We start from the raw sequence: 27,552 nt of genomic DNA, 5'->3' as shown, positions 1-27,552 counted from the left end.
CAGCCATGCTGTGGTGGCGACCCACGTATAAAATAGAGGAAGATTGGCAACAGATGTGAGCTCAGGGCTAATCTTCTTCAGCAAAAAGAGAAAGAAAAATAGAACAAAACAAGTGAAATTAATTTTCGTATATTTTATTTAATCCAACATATCCAAAATATGTTCATTTCAACATGTCATCCATATAAAAATTAATGAGGTATCTTACATCCTTTCGTACTAAGTTTTCAAAATCCATTATGTATTCTACACTGACAGCACATCTCAATTGGGACTCACCACATCTCAAGTGCTAATGGTCACATGTAGCTAATGGTCACATGTAGCTAATGGCTACCATACTGGACAGTGCAGCTCTAGCACCTTCTGGCTCTTCTAGAACAATCAGACATCTGTTTCTGGAATTAGTTGGCAACGAATGAGAAAAAAATTTAATGTTATGCAGGCCGAACAAAACAGGGGCCTGCAGAGCATTCGTTTACAAACCGGACAAAGGGGTACAAGTTGTGGGGAGTCAAATGTGGGTTCCATGGTCCCCTTTTTGAGGCATCCCATGTGGCGGGCCCAGTGCTCAGTTCTGGGGCCACAGAAATAAACAGGACACGGCCCCTGTGGGCATCGGGAGAAAAGGGCAGCAGTGGAGTGGAGAGGGCAGCGTCCTGGCGTGGGAAATGGGAGGACTCCAAGCTGTCGTCCTCACCCTGTTGCCAGCTGGATAACCTGGGACGTGTCACTTAATTTCTCTGGGCCCGAGTTGTGTTGGCTGTAAAACTACAGACTCGGACCAGATTGTGATTGATGGTTTTCAGACTGCGTTCAAAGAGGGGCCACCTCCCAACCCACATCACCCCAAGCAGCCCTGCTCCTGCGTTTCCATATGAGGCTTCTGGACAAAATTCCTCTAACCACAAGGTCCCTTGGCTTCAAAGAAAGAAAAAACAGTTAAAAAAACCCCAGTGTGGTGGTTAAACACACAGGCTCCAGGGTCAGGAAGTTGGAGTACAAACCCCACCTCTACCACTCACCCCTCTAAGCCTGTTTCCTCCTCTGCAAAGTGTCCCCTCTTGAGGGGTGCCGTGAGCATCCAGTGGGCTCATCCATGCAACATACATCGCCTGGTACTTATGAAACGCTCAGTAAACGCCAGCTACCTGCCTCCCGAAGCTTCCAGCGCCGTCCAACAGGAGAACTGGAGGCGGTTAAGGAGGGTCTTAGGGACTGTAAATCAGGGCTCAAAACTCCAGGAGCTTACAAGGGCCAGGGAGGTAACGCAAGAGGAAGAAATGGGCCAGCTGGGAGGCCAACCTGGAGGGAGACGTGGAAAATATCCCACTTTTCTTTTAACTCCACAAAACAAAAACCAAAAACAACAGTGTCAGCCCAGGAATAAATGGGAACAACCCCTTAGCCAAGTCCTGGGGACCGTGGGGAAAGCTCGCATCCCACCCATTCAGCTCCAGCCATCTGCTGCCACCCAGAAATGAGGACCCGGCTTTGTCAGATTGATGGATTTTTTTTCAAGAGAAGCCAGAAATTCAGATTTTAATGTGAAAATCTGGTTTTCAAAGGCTGGCAACCCATTTTTTTTTTTTTTTAAGAAAACGGAGTGGAGCAACTAAATGCCAAATGAGAGTGTGACAGGGGCTGCCCACTGGTGACCTCCAAAACACACTTTTTTTTTTTTTTTCCCCTGAGCAAGACTGGCCTTGAGCTAACATCTGTTGCCAATCTTCCTCTTTTTTTTGCTTGAGGAAGATTAGCCCTGAGCTAACATCTGTGCCCATCTTCCTCTATTTTGTACGTGGGTCGCTGCCACAGCATGGCTGACGAGTGGCGTAGGTCTGCGCCTGGGATCCAAACCCGCGAACCCGGGCCGCGGAAGCGGAGCGTGCCGAACTTTAACCACTACACCACGGGGCCAGCCCCCAAAACACACACTCTTGAAGGTCCTCTGCAACCCTGTGGGTTGGGAGAACTGTCAAGGAAGTGTGGCGCCAAGATAAGAATCTTCGAGATTTTTTTTTTCCAAAACCTCTTCTCCAGTGGAGCTGTGAGGGGTCAGGGTAGAGCTGAGAGTCTCAGGAGACCCAGTTTCTCATCTTCCTGTTCCTCTCAGACCTCTGGTCGCCTGCGGACAGTCAATGGGGTAAAGCAGAAAAGCAGAGAGAGGCGCCGGGCAGGACCCCACAAACGCCAAGGAGAGAGGGCAAGGAGTAGCGAAAGGGAGGCATCATTTTCCTCAGTTTATTTCAAGAGAACAAAGAATCAACCATCAATTCTGTACAAAAACACGGCAGTAGAGTCATGGTGACCCTCGGGCCAGCCCCCTTCCCATGCCCGGCCACTTGCCCCCCTAAATTGCCAAAAAAATGAGGACAAGACCAAAAACCCGAAACTCTGGAAAAAAATTATTGTGAAAAATCAGGGGAGACCTTCTCTCCCCTCCTCCCTCTCCCTAACCCAGAAGTTTGGGGTGCGGGGACCGTGTTCACGGCCATGGTGGGAGGCCGGGCAGGCGGGTGTCGGCAGATTTAGTGTTTGGCAACCAGTGGGGCTGGGAGAACGATCTAGAAGGGAGCCGAGGGACTTGGGGGAGGGAAAACACCTCCGACCCTGCCCCACCCCACAGGACACCAAAAACAGTTTATAAAAATCGGGGCCAGAGAGTAGAAGAGAAAGGAGGCATCAGAATCAAAAACTAAACAGTGGAAAGATTTTTTTTTTCTTCTCTAAAAGGCAAAAAACTACAAACAGCCCAGGTCCTGAACTCCCCAAGACGTGGGTCCTCCACCGCCCCCCTGAAACCCGGCAGGAGGGGGGATGGGGAGCGGGGAGAGGTTGGTTCTTAAAAAAGTCACCCCTGGACGGGAAGCTTCTTCGTCTTTTGTCACCTTCCTCTGCCTCTCGCCGCTGCCGAGGAGAGGGGTGGCGAGAACCAGGGTTACGCCGGCAAACTAAGCTTCTTCCCCTTCAGGACTGGGAGGAGAGAGAGGGGGCAGGCATCACCATGGGGCCCCTGCGGAGGGGAGGGCTTCCCACCCCCAGAGCAGGGGCTTGGCCGCTGGGCTGGGCAGAGATGCAAGGAAGGTTGGCCCCAGGACCCCGGATTATCAACTGTGGGGATCAGCCTGAATTACTATGGGGTGGGGCTGGGGGACCCTAGTCTCGTCCTAGGGGCTGAGCAAAGGAGGCACGAGGCCCCATTTCTTCCAGTGCTGGCTGCTCCTCTCCCACCCTGAAGGACTCTCAGGCTAGAGGCCTTGGATCTTGGGGGGCACTGGGGTCAGAGAGGTCTGGCAGGGCTCCAGGCAAGACCACCCCCTCCCACCCTCCCAGCCTCAATCCTGAAGGGCTTTGGGCTGCCTCCAGGTCTCTGCCCTTCTCTCCCCTCTTTCCTTCACACTGACTGACTCCTAATCTCTCATGTCCCTGCTTTAATCATCATCTCCTCAAAGAGGCCCCTCTGGCGAGCCCCCATGCAGAGGAGCCCCCTCCACAGTTGTTCACTAACACACCCCTGGCTTCTTTCTGTCATAGCCCTTCTCACTATTTGCCATCATCTGTCTTTACTTGTCAATCGCCATCTCCCCCCAGTAGAATATAAATATAAGGGGAGAGGAGGGCCGTGTCCATCTTTTTTCCTATTGCTGCGTCCCCAGAGCCTAGCACCTGGCCAGGGGCACAGAAAGTACTCAATATTTGCTGGTTGAATGAATGAATGAATGAATGGGCCCCAGTCCCCGAAGGTGAGGACAGAGACCAATGAACAGAGAGGAGACCCTCCCTTCTCTGAGCTGGCGCAGAGGAGATGGGGATTCTGGATTTTTTATGGGTGTGAGACTGAAACACTATGGATCTGGAACCTCAGGGCAGGAAGAGGGCTTAGGACAGATTCCGAGAGAGGCTGAGGAGCTGGAGAGGGAGCAGGATCCCTTCCAGTCAGCCCCCCATGCCAGCTACCTTTGGTGATATAGAGGTAGAAGAAATCGCAGTAGAGGACCGTCTGGACCAGGCCCGCCACGATGGCGATGAGGTCGAAGAAGCCCTCGAAGTGGTAGCGCCAAATCCAGTTGAAGAGATAGAGCGTGCGGTAGACGCCCAGCGCAAACAAGTAGTGGCTGGTGATGGTCTCTGCCTCGCCCGTCTTGCTCACCATGAACAGCTGTGGCAGGATGGCCACCGACTCCAGGTATATGGAGAAGGTCCAGAGGATCTGCGGGGAGGCCGGGGAGCGGGGGGCAGAGGGCAGGACGAGGCAGGAGGGGACAGGGCGGGGGACAAGGCAGAGGACAGCATGGCGGTTACAGAGGCAGTGATGCTGGAAAGAGGGGAGTGGGTACAGTGACCCCTGCCGGGCACGCTTACTGTGTGCCAGACGCCGCTCTGCCCGCGTGATGTGCATTCCCCCACTTAATCCTCAAACGACCCCACAACGTGAGGGAGGTGCTATTATCAGCATCCTCATTCTACAGATGAGGAAACTGAAACCCAGCGAGGGTAAGAGACTTGCCCACGACCACGTGGCTAGTAAGCGGCAGAGATGGAATTCACACTCAGGGGTCAAAGTTGGTGCTCATGGGCACTTTGCATTTAAGCCTCTCCAAAAGGCAGACCAGGTCGGAATCTTGGCTCTGAGACTTCCCTTCTATGAGACCCGGATTCTCCGAGCCTCCACTTCTTGATCTCTAAAATGGGGATGATTTTCCTGCCCTTTTAGGGGCGACGTTCAATTTGTAATCTTTAGAGACATAAATCAGAAATCAGACTATGGCACTCCCTAGCTTAAAACCCTTCAGTAGCTACTTCTTATCATAACCAGAGTAAAATCCAAATTCCCAACCTCGGCCTTCAAGGCCCTTCCCAATACAGCCTCCTCTCCTACTCCCTCCCGTCGCTCTCAGGACTACAGCCACCCAGGCCTTCTATCCGGTCTTCCAACACACCAAGCTCCTTCCTGCCCTAGGGCCTTTGCACTTGCTGTTCCCTCAGCTCTTCCCCCAGATTGTCACATTCTGCCTCTTCTGCCTCCTTTCAGCCTCAGCTCATCAGTCACTTCCTGAAAGAGGCCTCCCCTGACCATCCTCCCCCCAAGGACTGTCACATCGCCCCATCTTATCTCCTTCCTGGCAGATCTCACCAAAATGTGAGCCAGAATGTGAGGCCCAGGGTCCTACGACTTAGTGACCCCCTGACTCAGTCATGCCCCAGCCGCCATTGAGGGAGCACTGGCAGCCATCCCTCGTGAGCAGGACGGGGCATCGTAGGAGGGGGAAGAAGGACGGAAGACATGTGTCAGCCCCTTTTCAGTTCTCAGCTCCCTGAAAGTCCCACCTGGGGTGATCTGTCATCTGCAGACACACCGAAACCTCCCCTCAAACAACAAGGCCAGGTGGCAGGTGTGGCTCCTCCTCAGCTGTTTTGATTTGTGGGAAGGAAGTGGGGAACATGACGTATTCATAACAACTCACGCTTAGACAGCATTTATGACATCCACAGCACTGCTCCACACACCTTATGGGTATTAACCAGCTTAAGTTTATTTTATTTTATTTTATTTTTTTTGTGAGGAAGATCAGCCCTGAGCTAACATCCGTGCCAATCCTCCTCTTTTTGCTGAGGAAGATTGGCCCTGGGCTAGTATCTGTGCCCACCTTCCTCCATTTTATATAGCACGCTGCCACAGCATGGCTTGACAAGCAGTGCGGCGGTGCGCACGCAGGATCCGAACCTGCGAACCCTCAGGCCGCCGAAGTGGAGCACGCACACTTAACTGCTGTGCCACCGGGCTGGCCCTAACCGGCTTATGCCTTAACTCTACGAGGTAAGTCCTATTGTTATCCCCATTATACAGATGAGGAAACTGAGGCCCAAGGTCACACAGCTAAAATGCGGGTAGACAGATTCCTACCCAGGAGGCTGGACTCCAGGGTTTGCTCCCAGCATCACCCAGAATCCTCCAAGGAGGCTCTTAGCAAGTCAGGTTAGTTGACACTCTCGAGAAACATACCCATTAAATTGATGCACAGCCAACTCTTACCCCTGGGGTCACCCTTGGGGAATAGCACCACGACATAAGAGGAGATGGAAGGTCACCTTTTCATCGTGTTTACCTTATCTATTCATAACATCTGGATTTTTAAAGAAGAAGAGCTTTCTTGTACGATTAAAAAATAATTTTTTTAGCATGCACCATTTAATATCATGGGCTTTGAAAGCAGGCGGCCCTGGGTTCAAATCCGGTAAGCCCTCCCCTCTGAACCTCACCTTAGTCCTCCAAGAAATGGGGGTGAGGGCATCTGCTTCCCGGGGTGGCCGAGGGGTCAGACGGGATGACGACGCATTTAGAATGGCCAGCGCGGAGCAGGACACACAGTCGGTGCCAATGCTTTGCACAAGTGACCTCCCCCTTCTGAATGAGGGAACCACAAAAGCTGGAGTCAAGAGGCCTAGGGTCTGGTCTGGCCTCTTCCACCGAAAGCAAGCCCCACTGCCTCCCTGTGCCTCAGTCTCCCCATCTGCAAAACAGGCCCAGCTTGAGTGGTCTGGGCAAGTCGGTGACAACGATATGTTTGCAAAGTTCAGGGTCTGGAGACAAGCCCGGGGGTTCCCTCCACAGCATGGTGCAGCCTCCCTGGACATTTATGGAACCCATGGGCCAAAGTCACCCTCTCTCAAATGTGTCTGGCCTACAGGGGGCTTTTAGAAATATATTTTGGATCTGCGGCCAAAATTTTAAAGCAAGATCTTGCAGGAAAACTCCTAAATTGTGGCTTCCGTTGAAAACATCAGCACTTCTGGCCACTCAGGGCCAGCTTCCTACAAGGCTGCTCTGAATTTGATCCCTGCCAGGCCCCAGGAGGCGGGAGAGCACAGATGTAGCACAGGCCCTCTCAAAATTCTTCCCAGGAATTTGTACAGGTCCCACCAAAATGCCATGCAAGAAAAACCACGACAGCTAACGTTTAGGAGCAAAAGTACCAGCATGGTGCTAAACACTTCTGTCACTAAACGAGCGTGGACACAGCACTTCCCACCTGATGCCAGATACTGCTTTATTTATTTATTTATTTATTTTTATGAGGAAGATCAGCCCTGAGCTAACATCTGCCAATCCTCCTCTTTTTGCTGAGGAAGACTGGCCCTGGGCTAACATCCATGCCCATCTTCCTCCACTTTATATGGGACGCCGCCACAGCGTGGCTTGACAAGTGGTATGTCAGTGCGTGCCCGGGATCCGAACTGGCGAACCCCAGGCCGCCGCAGCGGAGCACACGCACTTAACTGCTCGCCCCACCGGGCCGGCCCCAGATGCTGCTTGCCCAACATCAACCCTGCATTAGAACCCTAGGAAGTGGGAATTGGTCATCCCCATTTTACAGACGAGGAAACTGAGGCACAGAGAAATTACATGGCTTGCCCAGCGTCCCACAGCTGCGGAGTGTTAGACACAGGCTTGAAATCCCTGCTTTCTGGTTCTAGAGGTTCAACCACCAGGCCATGCTGCATTATCTCAGTAAATCCACATAATGACCTGACCTTGACTTTACACATGGGGCACAGGGAGGTCAAGGCAAATGCCCAAGGTCACGCTAATAGAAAGTAGCATATCTGGGATTCAAAGCCAAGTAGCCTGGCTCCAGAGCCCCTGGTCCCAATTCCTGAGGTATTCATTCAGTCAACGACCTTGGGCGAGTCATTTAGACTCTATGCCTCGGTTTTCTCATCTGTCAAATGGGGCTGCTGTGAACAGTCAGGAGTTAATGCAGGTGAGATGCTTGGAGCAACATCTGGCACAGGGTGAGTGCTGCTCTTGCATTAATATCATCTGACCCCAGAGACTGTGCGCTGAACTCACATGTCCTAAAATAAGGAAGTTTGAGCAAACCCTGCAGAAGGAAGCCCTTGAGAGGGTCCACTGTCCATAGCCGTTCTGCCACAGCCCATCCCACCACTACAGGGACCCTCCCAGGCTGCCTACCTCCAGAGGGGTAAAGTCATGGTTGACCAGGAATGCCAGGATGGCTGTGGGGACAACGAGGAACTCCACCCGGAAGGTATCATGGTTCCCATCATAAGTAGCTTTGAACTTGCTGTAAATCATCCAGACTGTGGTGAAGGAGCAGGCGATGTAGACCACCTGTTGAGGGGAATGATGAGGAGCGTGCTTCAGCTCGCAGCACGGGGCCTGCGCCCCTAATAGGCTGGGACCCAAGAGTCCAGGCCCCCAGCCCCTCCTCCCTCAGACCCGGGAGTCCGGGCCCCCAGCCCCTCCTCCCTCGGACCCTCACCTGGCTCCCCCTCAGGAGGGCCGGCCAGGTGGGGCCAAGCCCTTACCTTCATGCACGTGTTGTAGAGGGAGATGTAGTTGGTGAAGAGGTCCAGGTACCGGGCGGTGAACACTACAGCAAACAGGACCTGGCTCTTCCCCGAAATCCCTGTGGTCCAGAGAGAGAGAGGAGGAGGCTGGGGGTGGGCCGCATGGGGAATAAGCCAAGGCCCAGCGCCTGGCTCTGGAGCGCAGCTGTCCCCAGAGGCCTCCCCAGACTGCCCCGCCTGAGCAGGGCCCTTTCCCACGGCCCACAGCCAGGGGGCAGCCCGGCCCCGGAGCTACTCCAGCCCGCGGCTCTGTCCCAAGCTAGGCCTCATGGCCACCCCTGGTCCCCTCGGGGTCCTCCTACACTCCAGACCCAAGGTGAGGCCTCGGGAGGACCCCACTTGACCTCAGCCCCTCAAAACCGGTTGCTTCCTTCCCGCTCCCTTCCTGGCTGCCACGGTCCACGTCACCAACTCCCAGCCACCTCCCTGCCTGCCACGGCTCCCTGTTCCCAGCCCCGGAACCGGGGGGCCGCCCACAGAGAGGCTGGGGAAGGCTGAATTGGGGGCCTGGAGCCACCCCCACCAAACTGCATGCAACCCCAGGCTGGGGAAGGAAACAGACCCCCTGGTGACCCCGGCCCTGAAAGCGGGATCCCCAGCAAGCAGTGGGAAGAGGGACCCGTCCCCCTAGTGCCTCCAAACCCTTCCCTGAGTCCTGGGATGTCCCCCTTCTCCCGCCCCGGTGGGCGTCTCACCGGCACAAGAGCGGGACTTCCAGATTTTGAGCAGTAGCAAGATGATGGCTAGGAGGTGGGAGAGGTCTCCCAGGAATCGGAAGAGATTCATGGTTGGGGGGGGTCCGGCAGGCTGGGCTGGAGGGAGGCAGGCTGGCGGGCGGCTGCCCCCTGGGGCTGCTGTTCTGGCTGGGCGGCTGGGCTGGGGGGCAGGAGGGGGGGCCTCGGGTGGGCTCCGCTCCGGGGAGGGGGCTCTGGGAGGGGGAGCCGAGGCCGGAGCTGGTGGCCGAGCTGGAGCTGGGAAGAGGGAGGAGGGCGAGGGGGAGGAGTCCGGGCCGGGAGGCCCCGCCCCCGAGGGCGGAGTCCCGGCTCTCGGGCGCCCCCTACCCCGCACCTCCCGGCTTGCAGAGTCGGCGCTGAATGCACCCCCAACGCCGCCTCCTAGGAACTTGCGGGGTCGCTGGGGTCTGAAACTCTCAAATCCGGCACCTGCTCCCCCAGGCAGTCTGTGCCTCGGTAAGGGTCGCAGCCCGGCCGCCCAGCCTCTGCCCTTGACAGGGATTCAGGAGGCTGGTCTCTGAGCTTGAAAAATCCTAGACAGGGATCCAGAGGCTGGGCTGCCGGCTTCTGTCCCTTTTCAGGGGCCTCCAGCTCCAATCCACCCAAAAGACAAGAAAGCAGCCCCCAGCCCCTCCCTCAGACCCGGGAGCCTAGGCCCCCAGCATCTTCCTCCACCAGCACCCTGGAGTCTGGAACTCCATCGTCCTCCCTCAGACCCAGGAGTCCAGCCCCCAGCCCCTCCTCCCTCAGACCTAAGAGTCCAGGCCCCCAGCCCCTCCTCCCTCAGACCTAAGAGTCCGGGCCCCAGCCCCTCCTCCCTCAGACCCAGGAGTCCGGGCCCCCAGCCCCCTCCTCCCTCAGACCTAAGAGTCCGGGCCCCCAGCCCCCTCCTCCCTCAGACCTAAGAGTCCGGGCCCCCAGCCCCTCCTCCCTCAGACCTAAGAGTCCAGGCCCCCAGCCCCTCCCTCAGACCTAAGAGTCCGGGCCCCCAGCCCCTCCTCCTTCAGACTCAGGAGGCAGGGTCCCCAGCCCCTCCTCCCTCAGACCCAGGAGTTCGGTTTTCCTTCCTTGGGATTTAGGGTTCCACCTCAAGCATCCTGGCCCCAGGAGTCTAGATCCACCGTCCCTTCCTCCCTCTGCGACCTGCTGATTCAGGCCCCAAGTCTTCTTCTGCACTAATGTGAGCCTTCACCCTTGCTCTCCTAGACCCTGGCACATGCACACACACACACACACACCCGCTCTCGGCTTCCACCCTCAGAAGCCCAGGTGTCCTGCACCACAGTCCATCCCAGCACTTTACAGAATCGCTGGGTCTGGCTTCTCTAGCAGGAGGGGCAGGAGCTGGGCAGCTGGCCTTGAGGGACCCTCTGGGGGTCTGGCTGTGTCTAGGAAGGGGCAGACGCTGCTTTCCTCCTGGATGTTTGAGTGCCTGTGGGTGATGGAGGCCGGGGTCCCTCAATAAAACAAGGGGTACAGAGGTATTGTTTTCCTCAGAGGGCTGGATGGACTGTGTTCCTGAGGGTGACGTCCATGAGTCTTGGACTCATGAGCCCCTGAGGGTGTTTTGCGCTGGGGGGATGGGGTCTGAGTGCCTAAAAGGGACTCGGGCCTGGAGGAGGTAGCCCCAATTATTGGGTACCAGTGGAGAAGGGAGGCAGAGGCCTGGACTCCTGGGTCTGAGGGAGGAGGGGCTGGGGGCCCGGACTCCTGGGTCTGAGGGAGGAGGGGCTGGGGGCCCGGACTCCTGGGTCTGGGGGAGGAGGGGCTGGGGGCCCGGACTCCTGGGTCTGAGGGAGGAGGGCGCTGGGAGCCTGGACTCCTGGCTTCAGTATGGAGACCTAGTTTGCAGGCCTGGCCTTCTGGGGCAATAGAAGCCAAAAGATGGGTGCAAGCATGGCGGAGACCAAAGTCCGGGAATGGCCTCCTGCTTCTCAGCCTCAAAGTCAGGAGGGGGCAGAGGGCAGCAGCCCCCAGGCCCTGGAGTCCAGGTCCGAAGCTGATGTCTCAATGCTGGGTTTTGAGTCCCTGCCCGCCCCCCCTTCCCTCCCCCCCGCCCCGCTTCCTTTTTATTTGCATCCCCTCACTCTCTTGTCCCAGGAGGAAGGCAGAGGCTGGGAGCTGGAGGTGGGGGGCAGCCCCCTCCCCCAGCCCTGGCAGGAGGAGGGGTCCCCAGGGAGGCCAAGAGTGGGGGCTGTGGGTCTCCCGGCAGGGGCGGACGGGGACTGAATGTTAATCGCATCCCGAGTGAGTGTGTGTGTGCGAGAACAGAGCGAGTGTGTGAGTCCCTCCCGCTCTGGCTTCTCCAAGCCGCGGCTGCCGCCGCCACCCTCCGCCTGCCCGCAGCCTCCCTCGGCCACCGGTGCCCAGCTGAGGGGTGTCAGCCTGGGTGGGTCCGCCCGGCCCCCAGGGGTCTCTCGTGCGTCTGCCATCTGCCCGGTGAGGATCTGTGTGTCAGGGTGTCGGGCTGGGCTGGTGGAGGGGGGGGTGTGTCTGTAAGGGCTGCGGCGGCGGCAGAGGGAGGGAGGGAGGGGTCTGTCTCTGTACCGACCCTGAGATGCCTGCCTGGGTGTCGTGGGCCCCCCAGTTTCCTCCCCACAGCCCCCCAAACCCAGATGGATGGTGTGTACCTGGGCTCTGTGCCTCCTGCCTGCGTCCTGCCGGGCGTCTGGCATTCCCGGCTGCCTGTGTCCTCCTGTCTGTCCGAACAGCCCCAGACAGCAGTGGCAGCCCGGCCCCCATCGGAGCCCCTCTGTGTGTATCTGTGTGTGTGTGTGTCTCCCTCCTCAAGCTCCGGGGATGTTGAGGGGAATCCCAGGGAAGTGAGGTTGTGCGTGTGTGCGTGTGTGTCTGCCTGTGCTTGAGAGTGAGGGCAGCAAGGAGGGGTCTGGAGGCAGCCAAGCGAGGAAGGGGCAAGCAGTTCCCCAGACAGGCGGTCTCCCGCCCCTCATACAAACACACACACCAGCCACCCGCTTCAGAGGTGACCCAGACAGACAGACAGACATAGATGCTGGTGGGGGGGGCGCTGAGGCCACAAAGGGGGGGGTGCGCGAATGAGCCAGAGAGAGGCGGGACCGGACACATGGACCAGGGGAGGAGCCGGGGCTGAAGTGGCAGAGGGGGGCACCCCGGGTGGGCGGAGGGGGGATCCCCACGGGGTCGGGGCGGCGAGAGGACAGCCCGACAGCCTCCGCAATGTCCGGGGCCCAACTTCCAGCGCAACATGTGTAGCGGCGTCCTCGCCTAGTCTGGGTGGCTGCAACCTTGGGGGACAGACAGGGCAGGACGGGACAGAAGAAGAGGAGGGCGAGCTGGAGCCAGGGACAGGCAGGAGGTCCCCGCTGCTGCCGCCACTGCCACCGCCGCTGCCGCCGCCGCCCCAGGGCCTGCCCCCCCAACGGCTTCCTGAGCCCTCCGCCGATCTTCGGGTTGCTGGACTCCGGGTTCCGGTCCTGGCCCCCCTGAAATTGCCCCCACAGAACAGGGTCATGAAAAGGTAAGGCTGGGGGAGGGGATGCAGGCGTGGGGGTGGGGACAGGGACCCCCCAGATCTAGGACAGGGAAAGTTGGCCAGGGGCCTCAGGGAAGGAGGAGGATGGCATGGCAAGCAGGGGTCTTGGCCCCCCTAGTTCCCTTGCCTCTTGGGGACTCTCCTCCGCCCCCTCTCCGTCTCCCTCTCTGAGCCCCTTTTTCCTGGGTTTCTACACCTCAGACCTCCTGACTCCCCATTTCTCTAACACTTTGCTCCCTCTCCCCAGCCCCACCTACCTGACACCCCATATCTCTATCCCCCATCTCTCCATCTCACCTTCCCTCTGCACCCCCCCTGCCCGCATCAGTCTCCCCCCTTGCCGGCCGTCCCTCTCCCTCTCTCCTCCCGCTCTCCCCTCCCTTCTCAGAGCTATGAGTCTGCTATTAATACCCCTGCCAAGGACCTTGAGGGCATCCAGGCCTCTGGCACCCCTCGCCCCAAGCTACCACCCCTTCCTCAAGGTTCTGGAATACCCTTCCAGCCTCATCTGAGTACCAGGATTAGGGTGGGGAGAGACGGGTGCTGGAGGTGGGGGGAACGGATGCCGTCTGCAGCACGACGTGAGGGGGGGCGGGCTGTTGATCAAAGTGGCCTCTCATCTCTTCTGTGGTGGATTGGGGGGGAGCAACGGTGACAGAGACACCCCAAGAATCTCTGGCACCCTCCTCCTCCTCAGCTGGGGGCAGGCTGTGCTGTACAGGACCTGAGTGGGGAGACTGGGAGGCTGGTGCTAGGGGGGTGCCCAGGATGTTGAGACTGATGGGGTTTGAGACAAAAAGGGGGTCCTTAAGGGAGGAGAGGGCTGGGGGCCTGGACTCCTGGTTGCTGGGCATAGAAAAGGCTGGGGACTCGGACTCCTGAGTCTAAGGGCAGGAGCGGGCCAAGACTCCTGGGTCCTGGGGGAGGAGGGGGGCCCAGGGCCAGGACTCCTGAGTCTTTATGGGAGAAGTTGGAAGATAGAGTTTCTGTGTCTGAGAAAGGGGCTGGGGGCTCAGTATCCTGAGTCCCTTACAGGACAGGGGACGGGGGTCTGGACTCTAGCCCCTTGGGGATGGAAGTGAGGACTGAGGCTCACGAGGAAGTGGAGATTGGAGGTCTGGACAGTGTGTTCCCTGAGGATGTAGGATCTGGGGATTGGGCCGCCAGAGTCCTCCAGCGGCTGGGGATGCCAATTCTCAGTCTCTGGAGGGGTGGGAGACTGCCCTCTCGAATCCCTAACGGGAGAAGACTGGGCACCCAACCTTCTGTGAAGGGTGGGGCTGGAGCTGCCCTCTTGGGCCTCAGCAGGGAGCAGGACCCTGGTGTCCCTAAGGGCAGAGGTCAGGCAGGGGTGGGTGTGAGAGAGGCAGAGGGGGCCTGAGGGCTTCCTGCCACTGGGAAGGGAGGGGGGAGCGAGTGTAAACCCCACGGGGGCCAGACCACAGCTGTGGGTTATTTTGGGGCAGAAGGGGGGCTATTCTGAGCGCTGGTTGAGCCAGCTGCTTGGGAAGGGCAGAGGAGAGGAGGAGCAAGGAAGAGCTGGGATTTAGGAGGGATGGCCATGCTAGGAGCCCCCACCCCTATCCCTGGGGAGACAGTGGCCCAGGATCTCTGGGAAGGTGGGTGGGAGGGTGGGGGGAGGCCTCTAGGCAAGGGAGGGGGAGTGGGCCTTTCCCCACCCTGGCTGTCTGTAGGGTGGACAGGGCCTGTGCTACCATGGCAACTGGACAGGAGTCTGATTGACAGCCAAGAGAGAACCTTTCCCTGTCTGAACCCTCACCCCTTCAAGAAGCCCCTAGTGCAGGCTCTAATCCCTCTCTAGGAACCAGGAGTCCAGGCCCCCAGTGCCCTCCCCTCTCAGGCCCAGGAGCCAGGAGTCTGGGCTCCCAGCCCGACCACCCCCAGGCAGCTAGTATTCAACAGGGGACACAGGAAGAGACGCTGTATTTCCTCTAATTTACTAAATTGCTCTGGGCTGGGAGCCAGGGACCCCGGCCCCCCAGCTCTCCACAGCTGTGCCCCTCAACCCTGCCACCTAGCCTGGGCCCCCACTCTTTCTAGCTGTCATGGAGAGTGGGGAGACAGGGACAGGAGTAAGGAGACCAAAGTGGGTTGGGGGTTGTGGTCGAGGTGAGGGGTAAGGTCAGGGGGGCATTTTCTCTCCTTGGGATACCCCACTAATTTCTTTTTCTCTCTCTTTCTCTCCCCCCGCACACCTGACCCCTTTTCCCCTTCTCATCTTTTTTCTCTCATTTTTTCTTCCTTTTATTTTTGATCCCTCCTGTCATTCGCCCTCCCGGCCTTCCTTTCATGTCTGTGCTGGACACCTCCCTGGTGGGGGTCTTGATCTTCGCCTTGCCTCGCTATTTCTGTCTTCCTGTGTTTTCTGTCTGCTTTGCCTGCCGCCTCCCTCCATCTCTAATTCTGCCTGTTCCTCCATCTCTTGTGTGTGCATGTCTCTTGGTGGCCCGGGGGGTCTCTGCCTCCATCTTTCTGGGTTTCTTTCCATCTTCCTCTCCCTACCCAACTTTCTCATCTCTCTTATCTCTCCCACCTTCCGTCATCTATCTCTGCATCTATCCCTGGCTCCCTGTCATTCCCTCCCTATTTCTGTCACTCCGCCTTATCTCTCTCGGCCTCCTCTCCCTGTCTCTGTCACTCTGAGCCTCTCTATCTGTGTTTCTCCTTCCATCCCTCTCCTTATGTCTGTTGCCCTCTCCCTGACCACCTCTCTGTTGCTGTTTGCGTCTCTCTTCCTATCTCCCTGGGTCTCTCTCTGCTCCTATTCTGGTCGCATCTCTGTGGGTCTGCTTCCCATCTGTCGTCCCCATTCCTACCTTGTCTATCTCTTCCATACCTCTGTATCTTCTCTGTCCCCATTACCCACCTACGCTCTCCCTGTCTCTCTCTTTGCTTCTGTATCTCTCCCTCTGTCTCTCCCTATCTCTGTGTCTCTCCCTCTGTATCACCCCAATCTTTCCCTCTCCTCCCCATCTCTGCGTCTCTCCTTTCCTGTATCTCCTCTTCTCCGTGTCTCTTTCTATATCTTGTCTCCCTGTCTCTGTCTCCCCACCTCTGTGTCTCTCTCTCATTTGTGTCTCCCTGTCTCTGTGTGTCCCCTCTCCCCCGGTGTCCTCCCCGCGCCCGGGCGCTCAGAGGCTGCCCGGCGGGGCCCGCAGGCGATGCGCGGCGCCGGTGGCCCCGGCGGCCCTCGGGGCCCCGCTAAGATGCTGCTGCTGCTGGCGCTGGCCTGCGCCAGCCCGTTCCCGGAGGAGGCGCCGGGGCCGGGCGGGGCTGGCGGGCCCGGCGGGGGGCCCGGCGGGGCGCGGCCGCTCAACGTGGCGCTCGTGTTCTCGGGGCCCGCGTACGCGACCGAGGCGGCGCGCCTGGGCCCGGCCGTGGCGGCGGCCGTGCGCAGCCCGGGCCTGGACGTGCGGCCGGTGGCGCTGGTGCTCAACGGCTCGGACCCGCGCAGCCTCGTGCTGCAGCTCTGCGACCTGCTGTCGGGGCTGCGCGTGCACGGCGTCGTCTTCGAGGACGACTCGCGCGCGCCCGCCGTCGCGCCCATCCTCGACTTCCTGTCGGCGCAGACCTCGCTGCCCATCGTGGCCGTGCACGGCGGCGCCGCGCTCGTGCTCACGCCCAAGGTGCGCGCGACCTGCGGGGGGGGGGGGCCTTGGAGGGGCGGGGTCAGCCCTGAGGGTCAGCGTCTGGGACGGGGTGGGGCCAGGCGGTAGGGGTCCGGTCTAGGTAAGGGGCGGGGCTGAGTTAGAGGGGCGTGGTCTCTAGGATGAGCGGGGTCTGCCGGGGGGCTCACCCAGGAACTGAGCCTGAGAGAGGCCAGTCATGGATGATCAGGGTCTGGGGAGGGTTGAGGGTCTGTGGGAGAGGTGAGTCAGGGGAGGGGGTGGGATCTGGGAAAGAGGCGGGGCCGGCCAGCGAAGGGCAGGGACTGGGAACGAAAAGGGTATAGCCTGAGATGGCAAGATCTGAGGGAGGAGTGGAATCTAGGCTCAGCAAGGGAGAGTCAGTTAGAAAGCAGTGGGGGTTCAGAAAGGGGTGAAATCATTAGAGGAGGCGGGAGCCAGGAAGGCAAGGACAAAGACCGGGAAAGCGGGGTATCAGGTGCCGAAGGACTGGGTCTGGGGAGGGGCTTGGCCAGCTGAGTATGGAACCGAGCCATTCGGGAAGGGAGTATAAGAAGGGGAGGAGTCATTAGTGAGAGGTGAGCTGGGGAGGGGTAGAACTAGGCAGCAAGGAAGTGGGCTTTAGGGCGAGGCCAGTCAGGGACCGGATGAGTTAGGGAAGGGGCTAGGCAGGAAACCCGGCCTATGCTCTGTACTAAAGGGGCGGGGTCTAGAGAGGAAGATGGTCCCGGGAGTGGGGTTTGGGCAGGGGCACACCCAGATGTAAAGTGTGGAGAGCGAGAATCCAGAGGGTGGGCCTGGGATGAGGAAGACCCACCGTAGAGGCAGGCTCAGCCAATGAGAGGTCAAAGCCAGGAGCCTGCAGGGGAGTAGGGGCAGAGGCTGGCGCTGGCTGAGGCCTGCCTCCCGAGGGCTCAGGAGGGGCCAGCTGGAGTGGACTTCTGTTAGCTAAAGGGCAGAATTGGACCAAGCCTGGTGTGCGACTGAGAAGAAGAGGTCAACTAAGACGAGGTGCCTGAGGAGGGGCGGGGCCTAATCAGGGGTGGAGCCTGTGGAATAGAGCAGGGACTCGACAGAGGTTGGGGCCACCTGAGTGGGTGGAGCCTAAGTCTCCACCAATTCCCAGCTGTGAGGGCCGGTGGCTTTGTGACCAGATCACCATTGCATGCTGGGACTCGTAGTTCTCTCCTGTCCAGAGCATTCTGGGAAGGGCCTCTGTCCAGCTTGCTGCTTCCCTTTGGCATGAGGTTGTCCCGAGATTTGTAGGCAGATCACCTGCGAGGTGAATGTATTACTTCCTGGCTGCCACCTCCATGGCATATGGAGTGACGCTGTCCCTCTTGCCACACTGCTGCTGAGAAGTGTGGGCTGCTCTGTTTATTGTCCGCTGGACACTGCGGCCCGCTCAGTGTACACCCATTGTCTTCTGGGAAAGGTAGTCCTCTCAGTGTCTCTGGGCGGAAGAAAGAGTGGTGCTCACAGCTCCGTCTGTGCCCCCATTGAATCCTGGGAATGTGGTCCCCTCAGCACACCTCCACCTGCCAAGGGTGAGGTCCTCTCAGGGTTCTCATTGCATGCTGGGAGCATCCCCTGCGCATATAACCACAGGCACACGCCTAGGGAGAAAGTCCACTTACTCTTCTCATGGCATTACTGGAAGATTTATTGAGGGCTGATTCTGTGCCAAGGCTGTTTTAGGTTCTGGGGAATGCAGTTGTGAAAGGAAAAATAATAATAATAAACGACAAGGTCCCAGCTTTTGTGGAGCTTGCGTTCTAATGGCGAGAGAGACAAAATAAAGAACAGTGAAATCTGTCCTGGAAGAAAGGTAATGGCCAAGGGTGGGGCGTCAATAGATGGCAGTCAGGGGAGGCCTCCCTGAGAAGGTGGCGACTAAGCTGGACCTGGGGACTGAGGAGACACAGGTCCAGCATGGAGAAGCTGGGGAAAGTGTCCCCAGGAGAGACCACAGCGAAGGGCAAAGCCCCTGAGCCCAGAAGGAACTTGATGTGTTTGAGGAAGAACAAAGAGGTGGGGGGCCGGAGATGAGGTGAGAGGGGCAATAGGGGCCAGTTCATGCAGGGCCTTGTGGGCCACAGAAAGGACTTTGGCTTTGACTGTAAGGTAGAATCATTGGACGGTTCTCAACCAAGAAGGGATGCGATCCAATTAATATTTTGAAAAGATCATTCTGACTGCTGTCTGGAGAATGGACTGGAACGTGTAAGAGTGGAAGCAGAGAGGGGGTAGGAAGCTGTTGTACTTGTCTAGGCAAGACACTGGTGACAGGGTTTGTCAGATGAGGGTTGTGACAGGGTTGGTAGTGAGGAGTGGATAACTGGGGTCATGTTTTGAACAGAGAGCCGAGGAGACCTGGAGATGGCCTGGATGTGGGCGTGAGGGGAAGGATTATTTAGCTTTGGGACCTGCGCATCTGGGTGAATAAGGAAAAAAAGACAGGAAACAGGTTTGAGGCAGGGAAAAGATGGAGAATTCTGCTTTTGACATGCTAATTTTGAGATGCCTCTTGGAAATCCAAGGGGAGGTGTTGAGTAGAAAGGGAGGTAGGTTTGTCCGGAGCTTTCAAAGGAGGTGGTGACTAAGGATAGGAGCCATCAACGTATCCAGCGCTGTCCAATAGAACTTTCTGCAATGATGAAGATGATCTATATTTGCTCTGTCCAATATGACGGCCACTAGCCACGTGTGGCTGTTGAGCACTTGACATGTGGTGAGTGCAACCGGGGAAGTAAGTTTTATTTAATTCTAATTAATTTAAATCTGAATAGCCATGGGTGGCTAGCAGCTACCATACTGGGTAGTGAGGGAGACAATATTCAAACCCATGGATCTGGATGAGACCACCAGGGAGTGGGGACAGAGAAGAGAACATTAAGGTACTCCTACATTTAGCATTCTGACTGAGAGGGTCCAGCAAAGGAAACAGAAGGAGGGGCCAGGGAGGTAGGAAGAAAACTAGAGAAGGTCAAGTCCACTCAGGAAAGCTTCTTGCAGTTGGGAGAGACAGTACCTTTAGCACCCTCATTGCATGGTGGAAGATGTAGTCCCTCTCAGTGGATGCTGGGAACTGTAGTTCCCTCACGGCATGCCGGATGTATTCATTATGGTAATGTTAGCTGCTGTAACAGATAAACTCTCACGTCTCCGTGGTTCAACTCAGTAGAAGGTTATTTCTCACGCATATAAAATCCAAACAGGTGTTCCTAATTGGAGGTGGCTTTCCTCCAAGTGGTGACTCAGGGACTCAGGCTCCTCCCTCTTGCGGCTCTGTAATCCCCTAGGACTTCAGAGTTCTCTTCTGGGGGCTCTGCATCTGCCCTCAGCCAGGGAAGAGAGTAGGGTGCATCGGGGAGAGTTCTTATGGATGAGCCTAGAAGAACTCAGTCATATGGCAAAACCTAACCCAGGGCTAGCTCTGTGCTCCAGCAGGAAAAGAAGATGGGTTTGGCGAACAGCTAGTCAATCTGTCATATTGAGAGCTGAGACCCACCAGTGGCCTTATCAGCTGCTGGGAGATGCGGTCCCCTCTTGACCACTGGGAGCTGTGATCCCCTCGTTGACGGCGGAAGGTCACGTATTGACTGCTGGGAGCTGTGGTCTCCACAGGGGGAGGCCTGACATCCTCGTCCCTCCCTCCCTCGCAGGAGAAGGGCTCCACCTTCCTGCAGCTGGGCTCCTCCACAGAGCAGCAGCTTCGGGTCATCTTTGAGGTGCTGGAGGAGTACGACTGGACGTCCTTTGTAGCCGTGACCACGCGTGCCCCCGGCCACCGGGCCTTCCTGTCCTACATCGAGGTGCTGACCGATGGCAGCCTGGTGGGCTGGGAGCACCGTGGGGCGCTGACGCTGGACCCTGGGGCAGGCGAGGCCGTGCTGGGCGCCCAGCTCCGCAGCGTCAGCGCACAGATCCGCCTGCTCTTCTGCGCCCGGGAGGAGGCCGAACCCGTGTTCCGGGCAGCCGAGGAGGCTGGCCTCACTGGGCCTGGCTACGTCTGGTTCATAGTGGGGCCCCAGCTGGCTGGAGGCGGGGGCTCGGGCGCCCCTGGGGAGCCCCTTCTTCTGCCAGGAGGCGCCCCACTGCCTGCCGGGCTGTTTGCAGTGCGCTCGGCTGGCTGGCGGGATGACCTGGCCCGGCGTGTGGCCGCTGGCGTGGCCGTAGTGGCCCGGGGTGCGCAGGCCCTGCTGCGTGACTATGGCTTCCTGCCGGAGCTCGGCCATGACTGTCGCGCCCAGAACCGCACCCACCGAGGGGAAAGTCTACATAGGTGAGTGGAACTGGGGTGGGAGGGCTGTGGAAGGTTCCAGAGCCTGACGACCTTGGGTACTCACGGGCTGAGTGGCCTCAAATCCACTCTTAGAGCTTCAGTTTCCTTTTCTGTAAAATGGGTGTAATTGGGTTTCCTTTCTGGGGTTAAATCAGGTAATTTGGAAAAAGCATCTCAGACACAGTGAGTGTATTACTCTGTTTCATGATTTTAAGATGCACATTTTTTCAGTTTAATGTCTTTAAAATCAAGATGTGTCTTACGAGTGACGGCTCATCATGGTTGAATTGGCAGCGCTTTTTCTTTCTCTGTGGGACATAAAAATAGAGATGCATCTTAGAGTTGACAGCACCTTCGAGTTGATGAAATACCCTAGTTGGGGTATGAGCTGAACCTCAGTAACAAAAAGACCCGACAGTCCGGTGGCCCAAACAAGGTAGAGGTTTGTTCTCCTCTCACTTCACGATCCAGAGATGAGCGGTCCAGGTGATGAGGAGCCTCTGTTGCTCCACGTGATCATTCAGGGACCCAGGACCTCCCACCTTGCTGCTCTGCCGTCTTCTTTCGGCGCAGTCGAAGCTCGGTCAGGGGCACGTCTGAATTCCAGCTCAGGAGAAGGGGGAAAGAGAGGAAATGAACAAGCTATTTGCTTTTGAGCAAGTGCGGTGGAAAGGACAAGTCTTACATCCCGTTGGTGAGAATGTAGTCACGTGGCCAGGGCTGGCTGATTGGTTGTTTACAGCCACGCCCGTGCAGATTGGTTAGACGTCTATTCTGATTGGCTGGTGTTTGTGCGGCACTGATGGTTAGATATTTTGAATGTCACCCCTGCACATGGCCTGGGCTAGCTGCAAGGAAGAATGGGAAATGTCAGCTCTAGATGGGCAGGTGTGTGTCCCGCGTCCATGCTGTTGTTTCGGAAGAGAGGATTGGTGGAAAACAGCATCTCCACCATCTAAAGCTTTGGGAGTAAGAAACTGATGCTTGGGGCCGCCCCGTGGCTTAGCGGTTAACTGCGCGCGCTCCACTACTGGCGACCAGGGTTCGGATCCCAGGCGCACACCCACGCACCGCTTCTCCGGCCACACTGAGGCCTCGTCCCACATACAGCAACTAGAAGGATGTGCAACTATGACGTACAACTATCTGCTGGGGCTTTGTGGAAAGAAAAGGAGGAGGATTGGCAATAGATGTTAGCTCAGAGCTGGTCTTCCTCAGCAAAAAAAGGAGGATTAGCACGGATGTTAGCTCAGGGCTGATTTCCTCACAAAAAAAAAAAAAAGAAAAAAAGAAAGAAACTGATGCTTTTGGGGACAGAACAGTGGAAGGAGAGGCCTGTAATCCTGAAATGAGCCTGGGAAGGGGTGATGGGTGTGGAAGAAAACCTAAGGGAGGAGGATTGAGAACTGGTGAGTTGAGAATCAGGATCCAGGGACAACAGGGTGAGAAAAGCATTCTTCATTCATGAATACTTACTGAGCGCCCGCTAGGAACGAGGGCTCATGCTGGGCGCTGGGAGCATGGAGATGAATAAGACCATGGACTTCTCTTCAAAGAATGTAGGGTCCTGTAGGGGCGGCAGACAGGGATGGGGATAATGACAACGCAGCGTGATGCTTGCAGTGATGGAGGGAGCATGGGTGTTGTGGGAGCGCGGGAGGAGTACTGTCTAAGCCAGGGAATTTTTGGTTGCAAGAAACAGAGTCTCATTCAAGTTTCCTCAGGGAAGAGGGGGTTTATTGGAAAAATAAACATGCACAGAAACCCAGACATCAGGAATTGAGGCCAAGCCTGAGGACCTATTCTTTCATCTCTTTCTGATTCTATCTCTTTCTTACTCTCTCTGCTCCTGTCTCTCTGTGCTCCTCTCTCCCTCTCCCTCTCTCTTTCTCTCCCTCCCTCTCTCTCTCTCTCTCTCTCAAGCTTGCCACTGCCAGAGGCTATCCAATTCTTCTCTTACTACCGCTTACCCAAAATCTCTGCTCTCTCATGACGCTCATCATTTCAGCCCATCCTGTTCCCCACTCATCCCTCCAAATCTCACAGCTAAGGCCTCCCATGAGAGGAATTTTATTGGCCCCAATCAGCCTTCCAAAATAGGCTACACAAGTCATGGGTCAGCCTGTGGAGTCAGGGAGGTTTCCAGGAGGAGGAGATATGCACGCTGAGACCTGAAGGCTGAATTGCTCATTCGTTCGTTCATTCATTCATTCATTCATTGAAAAGCCCTTTATTGAGAGTCTCCTATGTGCCAAGCACTGCTTTCTTACGTAGTGTTGAACAAGGTCTCTGCTCTCACAGAGCCTACGGTCTCATAGGGGAGACAAGCAGTGAACAAGCAAAAAAAGAAAGATGAAAATATCAGCAGGTAATAACCTCTGAGATGAAATTGAAACAGTTGGAATGTGATAAGAAATGCCTAAGGTGCTAGGTTAGGTGGGGTTGTCAGGAAAGGCCTTTCTGAGTAGGTGAAATTTGGAGGTAAAAAATGGATAAAGAGAAGGAGCCAACTATTGGAAGATCTGAGTGAAGAGAAGAGAGAGGGACCAGCTGGTGCAAAGGCCCTGGGGCTGGAACTGCCTGCTTGGGAGGCTGAAACAAAGCCAGTGTGGCTGGCGCACAGTGGGCAAGCAGGAGGGGGTGGGATGAGGGGATGGAGAAAAGCACACAAGGCCCAGCTCATGTAGGGCATTTAGGCCAAGTTGGGGGGTTAGATTTGATTCTAAGAGCGGTTGGGAGTTCACCAGAAATAGAGGGTATTCCACGCAGGAGGAGCAGCATTGTGCAAAGGCCCAGAGGGGAAGAAAACTTGGGCAGGTTGATGGGACCACAATAGCTCAGGGTGAATGAAGGCAGGAGAATTAGGGGTTGCGGGCAAGGAGGCTGGGGAGGTGGACAGGGCCGGGCCACAAGGGCCTTGCACACCAGGCTGAGGGGCTTGGATTTTATTCCAGGACACTGGGGAGCCGTGGGTGGGCTATGAGCAGGGGAGAGGTGGAGTCAGTTTTGAGTGTAGAAAGAGCCCTCTGGGGCAGAGTGGGGAACATACCAGAAGAGAGAGATTGGAGACTGGAGGCCAGGCAGGAGGCTGGGGTAGGGGTCCAGGAGGGCTTCGGGGACAGAGAGGAGGGGATAGGGCAGAGAGATCCCAGAGGCAAGAAGAATGGGGCTTGGGGACTGATGGCCTGGGTGGAAGGAATGAGGGGTGAGGATGGCAGCTGACGGTCTGGCCCTGTGACCAGAGTGATGTGACAGGCAGAGTAGAGGGTGCCATTGCATAGTGAAGATGTCTGTGGGTCCAGAGACCCTCCAGGGGCTTCTCCCAGGGGAAGGGACGCTTGAGCAGAGTCTTGAAGACAAGAATTGATCAGGATGAGAAGGGACAGAATGTGGGTTTTCCAGGCAGAGAGAACGGCATCTACAAGGGCCTGGAGATAGGAAACCACCTGACAGTTTGCATTCAGTGTCAGTGGGGCACAAAAAGGGTTTGGGGTGGAAAGAGTTTGAAGGCAGGAAGGGATCGGAGATGGGGCTGCAGAGGCCAGCAGGGCCAGAACACACAGGGTCTCTAGGGCCTCAAACCCAGGCCGAGGGTCTGGAACCTTGTCCTGGGGGCGCTGGGCAGCGAAGGGAGAGTGCTGAGCAGAGAAGAGGCATATCTAGGTTTTCAAGATCTTGGAGGAGAGATTCCAGCTGGGGGCGGGGGCTGGTCAGTGGAAAGGGGGCTTTCTCTGCCTTCAGCAGCGCAGGCCCAATCCAGGTCCCCACATGTCCCCTCCTTTCCTCCTGGGCAGGTACTTCATGAATATTACCTGGGATAACCGGGATTACTCCTTCAATGAGGATGGCTTCCTGGTGAACCCCTCCCTGGTGGTCATCTCTCTCACCAGAGACAGGACGTGGGAGGTGGTGAGTCCCAGCCCCGACCTCAGGCACGGGAGAGCATCTGGACTCCTGGGTGCTGGGGAAGAGGTTGGGAGGACCCAGACTCCTAGGTCTTGGAAGAGACGGGAGCTGAAGCCCTAGACTCTGGCCTCTGAAGGCAGAAGGGGCTTCTAGGTCCTAGGGGGAGGAGGGAGATGGGGCCCAGGCTCTGAGGAAGGAGGGCCATGAAGGCCAGGACACCCTGGAAGCCTGAATCCCCTTCTCTTGGCCAAGGTGGGCAGCTGGGAACAGCAGACCCTCCACCTCAAGTACCCGCTGTGGTCCCGCTACGGCCGCTTCCTGCAGCCTGTGGATGACACACAGCACCTCACGGTGGCCACGCTGGAGGAGAGACCCTTTGTCATCGTGGAGCCCGCAGACCCCATCAGCGGCACCTGCATCCGAGACTCCGTCCCCTGCCGGAGCCAGCTCAACCACACCCACAGGTGACAGCCCGGGATCCAGGAGCTCCAGCTTCAAAAGCCTTCTCCCTTGAAGCCCAGTAGTCCTGGCCCCAGCCCCCTCCTCCCTTGAGACCCAGGACCCACAAAGCCCTGCAGTTTGGTGACCTTGGACAAGTCACGTGACTCCTTTGAGCCTCGTGTTCCCAGAAAGCGCTAGCCATAGTTTTAGCTGCTGCTTGTCCCTCCCTCCACAAAGCGGGGGGTCCTCAACGTCCCCAAGCCTGCTCGCTCCCCGCAGCCCTCCGCCGGACGCCCCCCGCCCAGAAAAGCGGTGCTGCAAGGGCTTCTGCATCGACATTCTGAAGCGGCTGGCGCAGACCATCGGCTTCAGCTACGACCTCTACCTGGTCACCAACGGCAAGCACGGGAAGAAGATCGACGGCGTCTGGAACGGCATGATCGGGGAGGTGAGGCGGCCGGGACAGGGCGGGGCGGGGCCGGGACAGGTGGGGGCGGGGCATCTTCTGGGCCAGGGGGCGGAGCCAAGAGGCGGGAACGCTGGCCCGAGGGGGCGGGGCCACGAGGGAGAACCCTTGCGCCGGGGGCGTGGCCAAAGGAGGGAACGCCTGGATTGGAAGGGGCGGGGCCACGAGAAGGACCCACGTTGGCGGGGGGCGGGACCAGAAGGAGGGACCTTTGGGGCAGGGGCGGGGTCAGGAGGAGGGACCTCTGGGGCGGAGGAGGCGGGGCTAGGAGGGTGGAACTCCTAGGAGAAGGGGGCGGGGCCGGGAGGATGGAGCCCAAAACCTTCAAAGGGCTTGGTGGGAGAGCAGGATGCGGCCAGGGGCCACCTCTTCCCTCTCCTGTTCCCTGACTCTCACCTCCACCTTTCCTGCCCCACTCTGCGTCCCCCTCACCCACCCACCACCCTCCTAGCCCTCTCTGTCACCCTGTCTCTGGTCTCCCAGGGCCTTCGGCCGGTGCGCCTGAGCCAGCCTGGTTCCCTCACCCCCTCCTCACCCTCCCCCAGGTGTTCTACCAGCGCGCGGACATGGCCATCGGCTCCCTCACCATCAACGAGGAGCGGTCCGAGATCGTGGACTTCTCCGTCCCCTTCGTGGAGACGGGCATCAGCGTCATGGTGGCGCGCAGCAATGGCACCGTGTCCCCCTCAGCCTTCCTTGGTGAGCCTGGGCCCTGGATTGGCAAGGCTGGGGATCTGTGTGCCAATTCCCATCCTGGTATTGCCTCTACCAGCTGTGTGAGTCCAGTGAAGTGGCGTCACTTCTGAGCCTCAATTTCCTAATCTGTAAAATGGGAGAATTTTCGCTACCAGAAGCATTTTTACCATGAAGCTAAGGAAGCTTGGCCAGCCCTTGTGGTCTAGTGGTTAACATTTGGGGCTCTCACCCCACAGCTGGGAACCACATCAGGGAACCACACCACCTGTCTGTCTGTTGGTTGTCATACTGCAGTGGCTGCATGTTGCTGAAAGCTATGCCACTGGGATTTCAAATACCAGCAGGGTCAGCCATGGTGGACAGGTTTCAGCGGAGCTTCCAGACTAAGACAGACTAGGAAGAAGGACCTGGCCACACACTTCTGAAAAAATTGGCCATGAAACCCTGTGGATAGCAGCAGAGCATTGTCTGATACAGTGCTGCAAGGGAAGGGGATGGCGCAAAAAGACCAGGCAGGGTTCCACTCTGCTGTCCACAGGGTCGCTAGGAGTCGGAATCAACGCGAGGGCACTAACAACAAGGAAGCCTGAGCTTCAGGAGCCTTCTCTTACACATCCTCTTGGCCCTGTACCTGGTCTTCTATTCATAATTTTGTATTCTTTTTTCTTAAAGAGAACCCTCCAAATTGTATACGCTTGAGGCTCCACTAACCCTGTGTCTTCCACTGTATATAAGTATGAGATTAAGAAGAGAGATTAGCACAGGCCTGGCACTTGGTAATTCACCCATCAACAGTGTTTACTGAGCACCTACTGTGTGCCAGGCTCTGAGCCACACACCGATCCCTGTCCTCTAAGAGCTCTTGGCCTCATGGGGGAGACAAAAAATAAACTCTCAAAGGGGTCCATGACAAGATCAGATGGTGGTCAGGGCCTCGAGACGTTAAGCCAGGGTGAAGAGAGAGAGAGGAGTAGGACTGGTGCTGCCGTGGGTGGGGAGGAGGCCTCTATGAGGAGGTGACCTGGTCCTGGGTAGCTCTGGCTGGAAAAGCTTTCCAGGCAGAGGGAACAGCAAAGGCAAAGGCCCCAAGGTGGGAATATGCGTGGAGTATTTGTGAAATAGCGGGAGGCCTCTGTGGCTGGAGGGGAGCAGCTAGTGAGAGTAACGGAAGGTGAGGGTGGGGAGGGAACAGGGCAGATCACGCAGGGCCTTGGATGCAATGGCAGGAAGGTTGAGTTTTACTTTTCTTGCAACGGCAAGGGTTTTAACTCCAGATGGTGGTGTGGGGATATAAATCAGATTTAGGCTTTTAAAATACCCCACTGGCGGCTCGTGGGGCAGGGGCCTGTGAGGAGGCTACTGCAGAGGTCCGTGCAAAGAGGACGGGGTGTGGAATAAGAAGACGGCAGTGAGGGTGAGACAAGTAGCCAGGCTTGGGATGTGGTTGGGAAGCTGACACCTGGACGGGTTGGTGGCTTTGACGGGGC

The 27,552-nt window shown here is 57.3% G+C and overlaps 2 protein-coding genes across 2 annotated transcripts in view; one reads left to right on the top strand and one right to left on the bottom strand.

Moving 5' to 3' along the window:
* Nucleotides 1-2,230: 2,230 nt before the first annotated feature.
* On the bottom strand, nt 2,231-9,326 carry KDELR1 (KDEL endoplasmic reticulum protein retention receptor 1). Its single transcript, XM_004440219.3, has 5 exons — nt 9,072-9,326; nt 8,335-8,435; nt 7,979-8,137; nt 3,961-4,213; nt 2,231-2,976 (listed from the first exon to the last, which is right to left on the bottom strand). Exons 1-5 carry the CDS (start codon nt 9,160-9,162, stop codon nt 2,942-2,944), a joined length of 639 nt encoding a protein of 212 aa, XP_004440276.1. The 5' UTR covers nt 9,163-9,326; the 3' UTR covers nt 2,231-2,941.
* A 6,480-nt stretch (nt 9,327-15,806) lies between these two features.
* GRIN2D (glutamate ionotropic receptor NMDA type subunit 2D) overlaps nt 15,807-27,552 on the top strand; it is a 30,366-nt gene continuing 18,620 nt past the window's right edge. The window contains 6 exon segments of the mRNA XM_014795085.2: nt 15,807-16,271; nt 19,937-20,556; nt 24,351-24,465; nt 24,715-24,926; nt 25,183-25,351; nt 25,915-26,068. Coding sequence (XP_014650571.2) covers nt 15,807-16,271; nt 19,937-20,556; nt 24,351-24,465; nt 24,715-24,926; nt 25,183-25,351; nt 25,915-26,068 — 1,735 coding nt within the window.

The sequence above is a fragment of the Ceratotherium simum genome, chromosome 33, assembly GCF_057802395.1.
Source record: "Ceratotherium simum simum isolate JZ-2026a chromosome 33, ASM5780239v1, whole genome shotgun sequence".
NCBI classification, from domain to species: domain Eukaryota; kingdom Metazoa; phylum Chordata; class Mammalia; order Perissodactyla; family Rhinocerotidae; genus Ceratotherium; species Ceratotherium simum.
The sequence above is the reverse complement of the archived record's forward strand: the minus strand, read 5'-3'. Positions and strand labels throughout refer to the sequence as shown.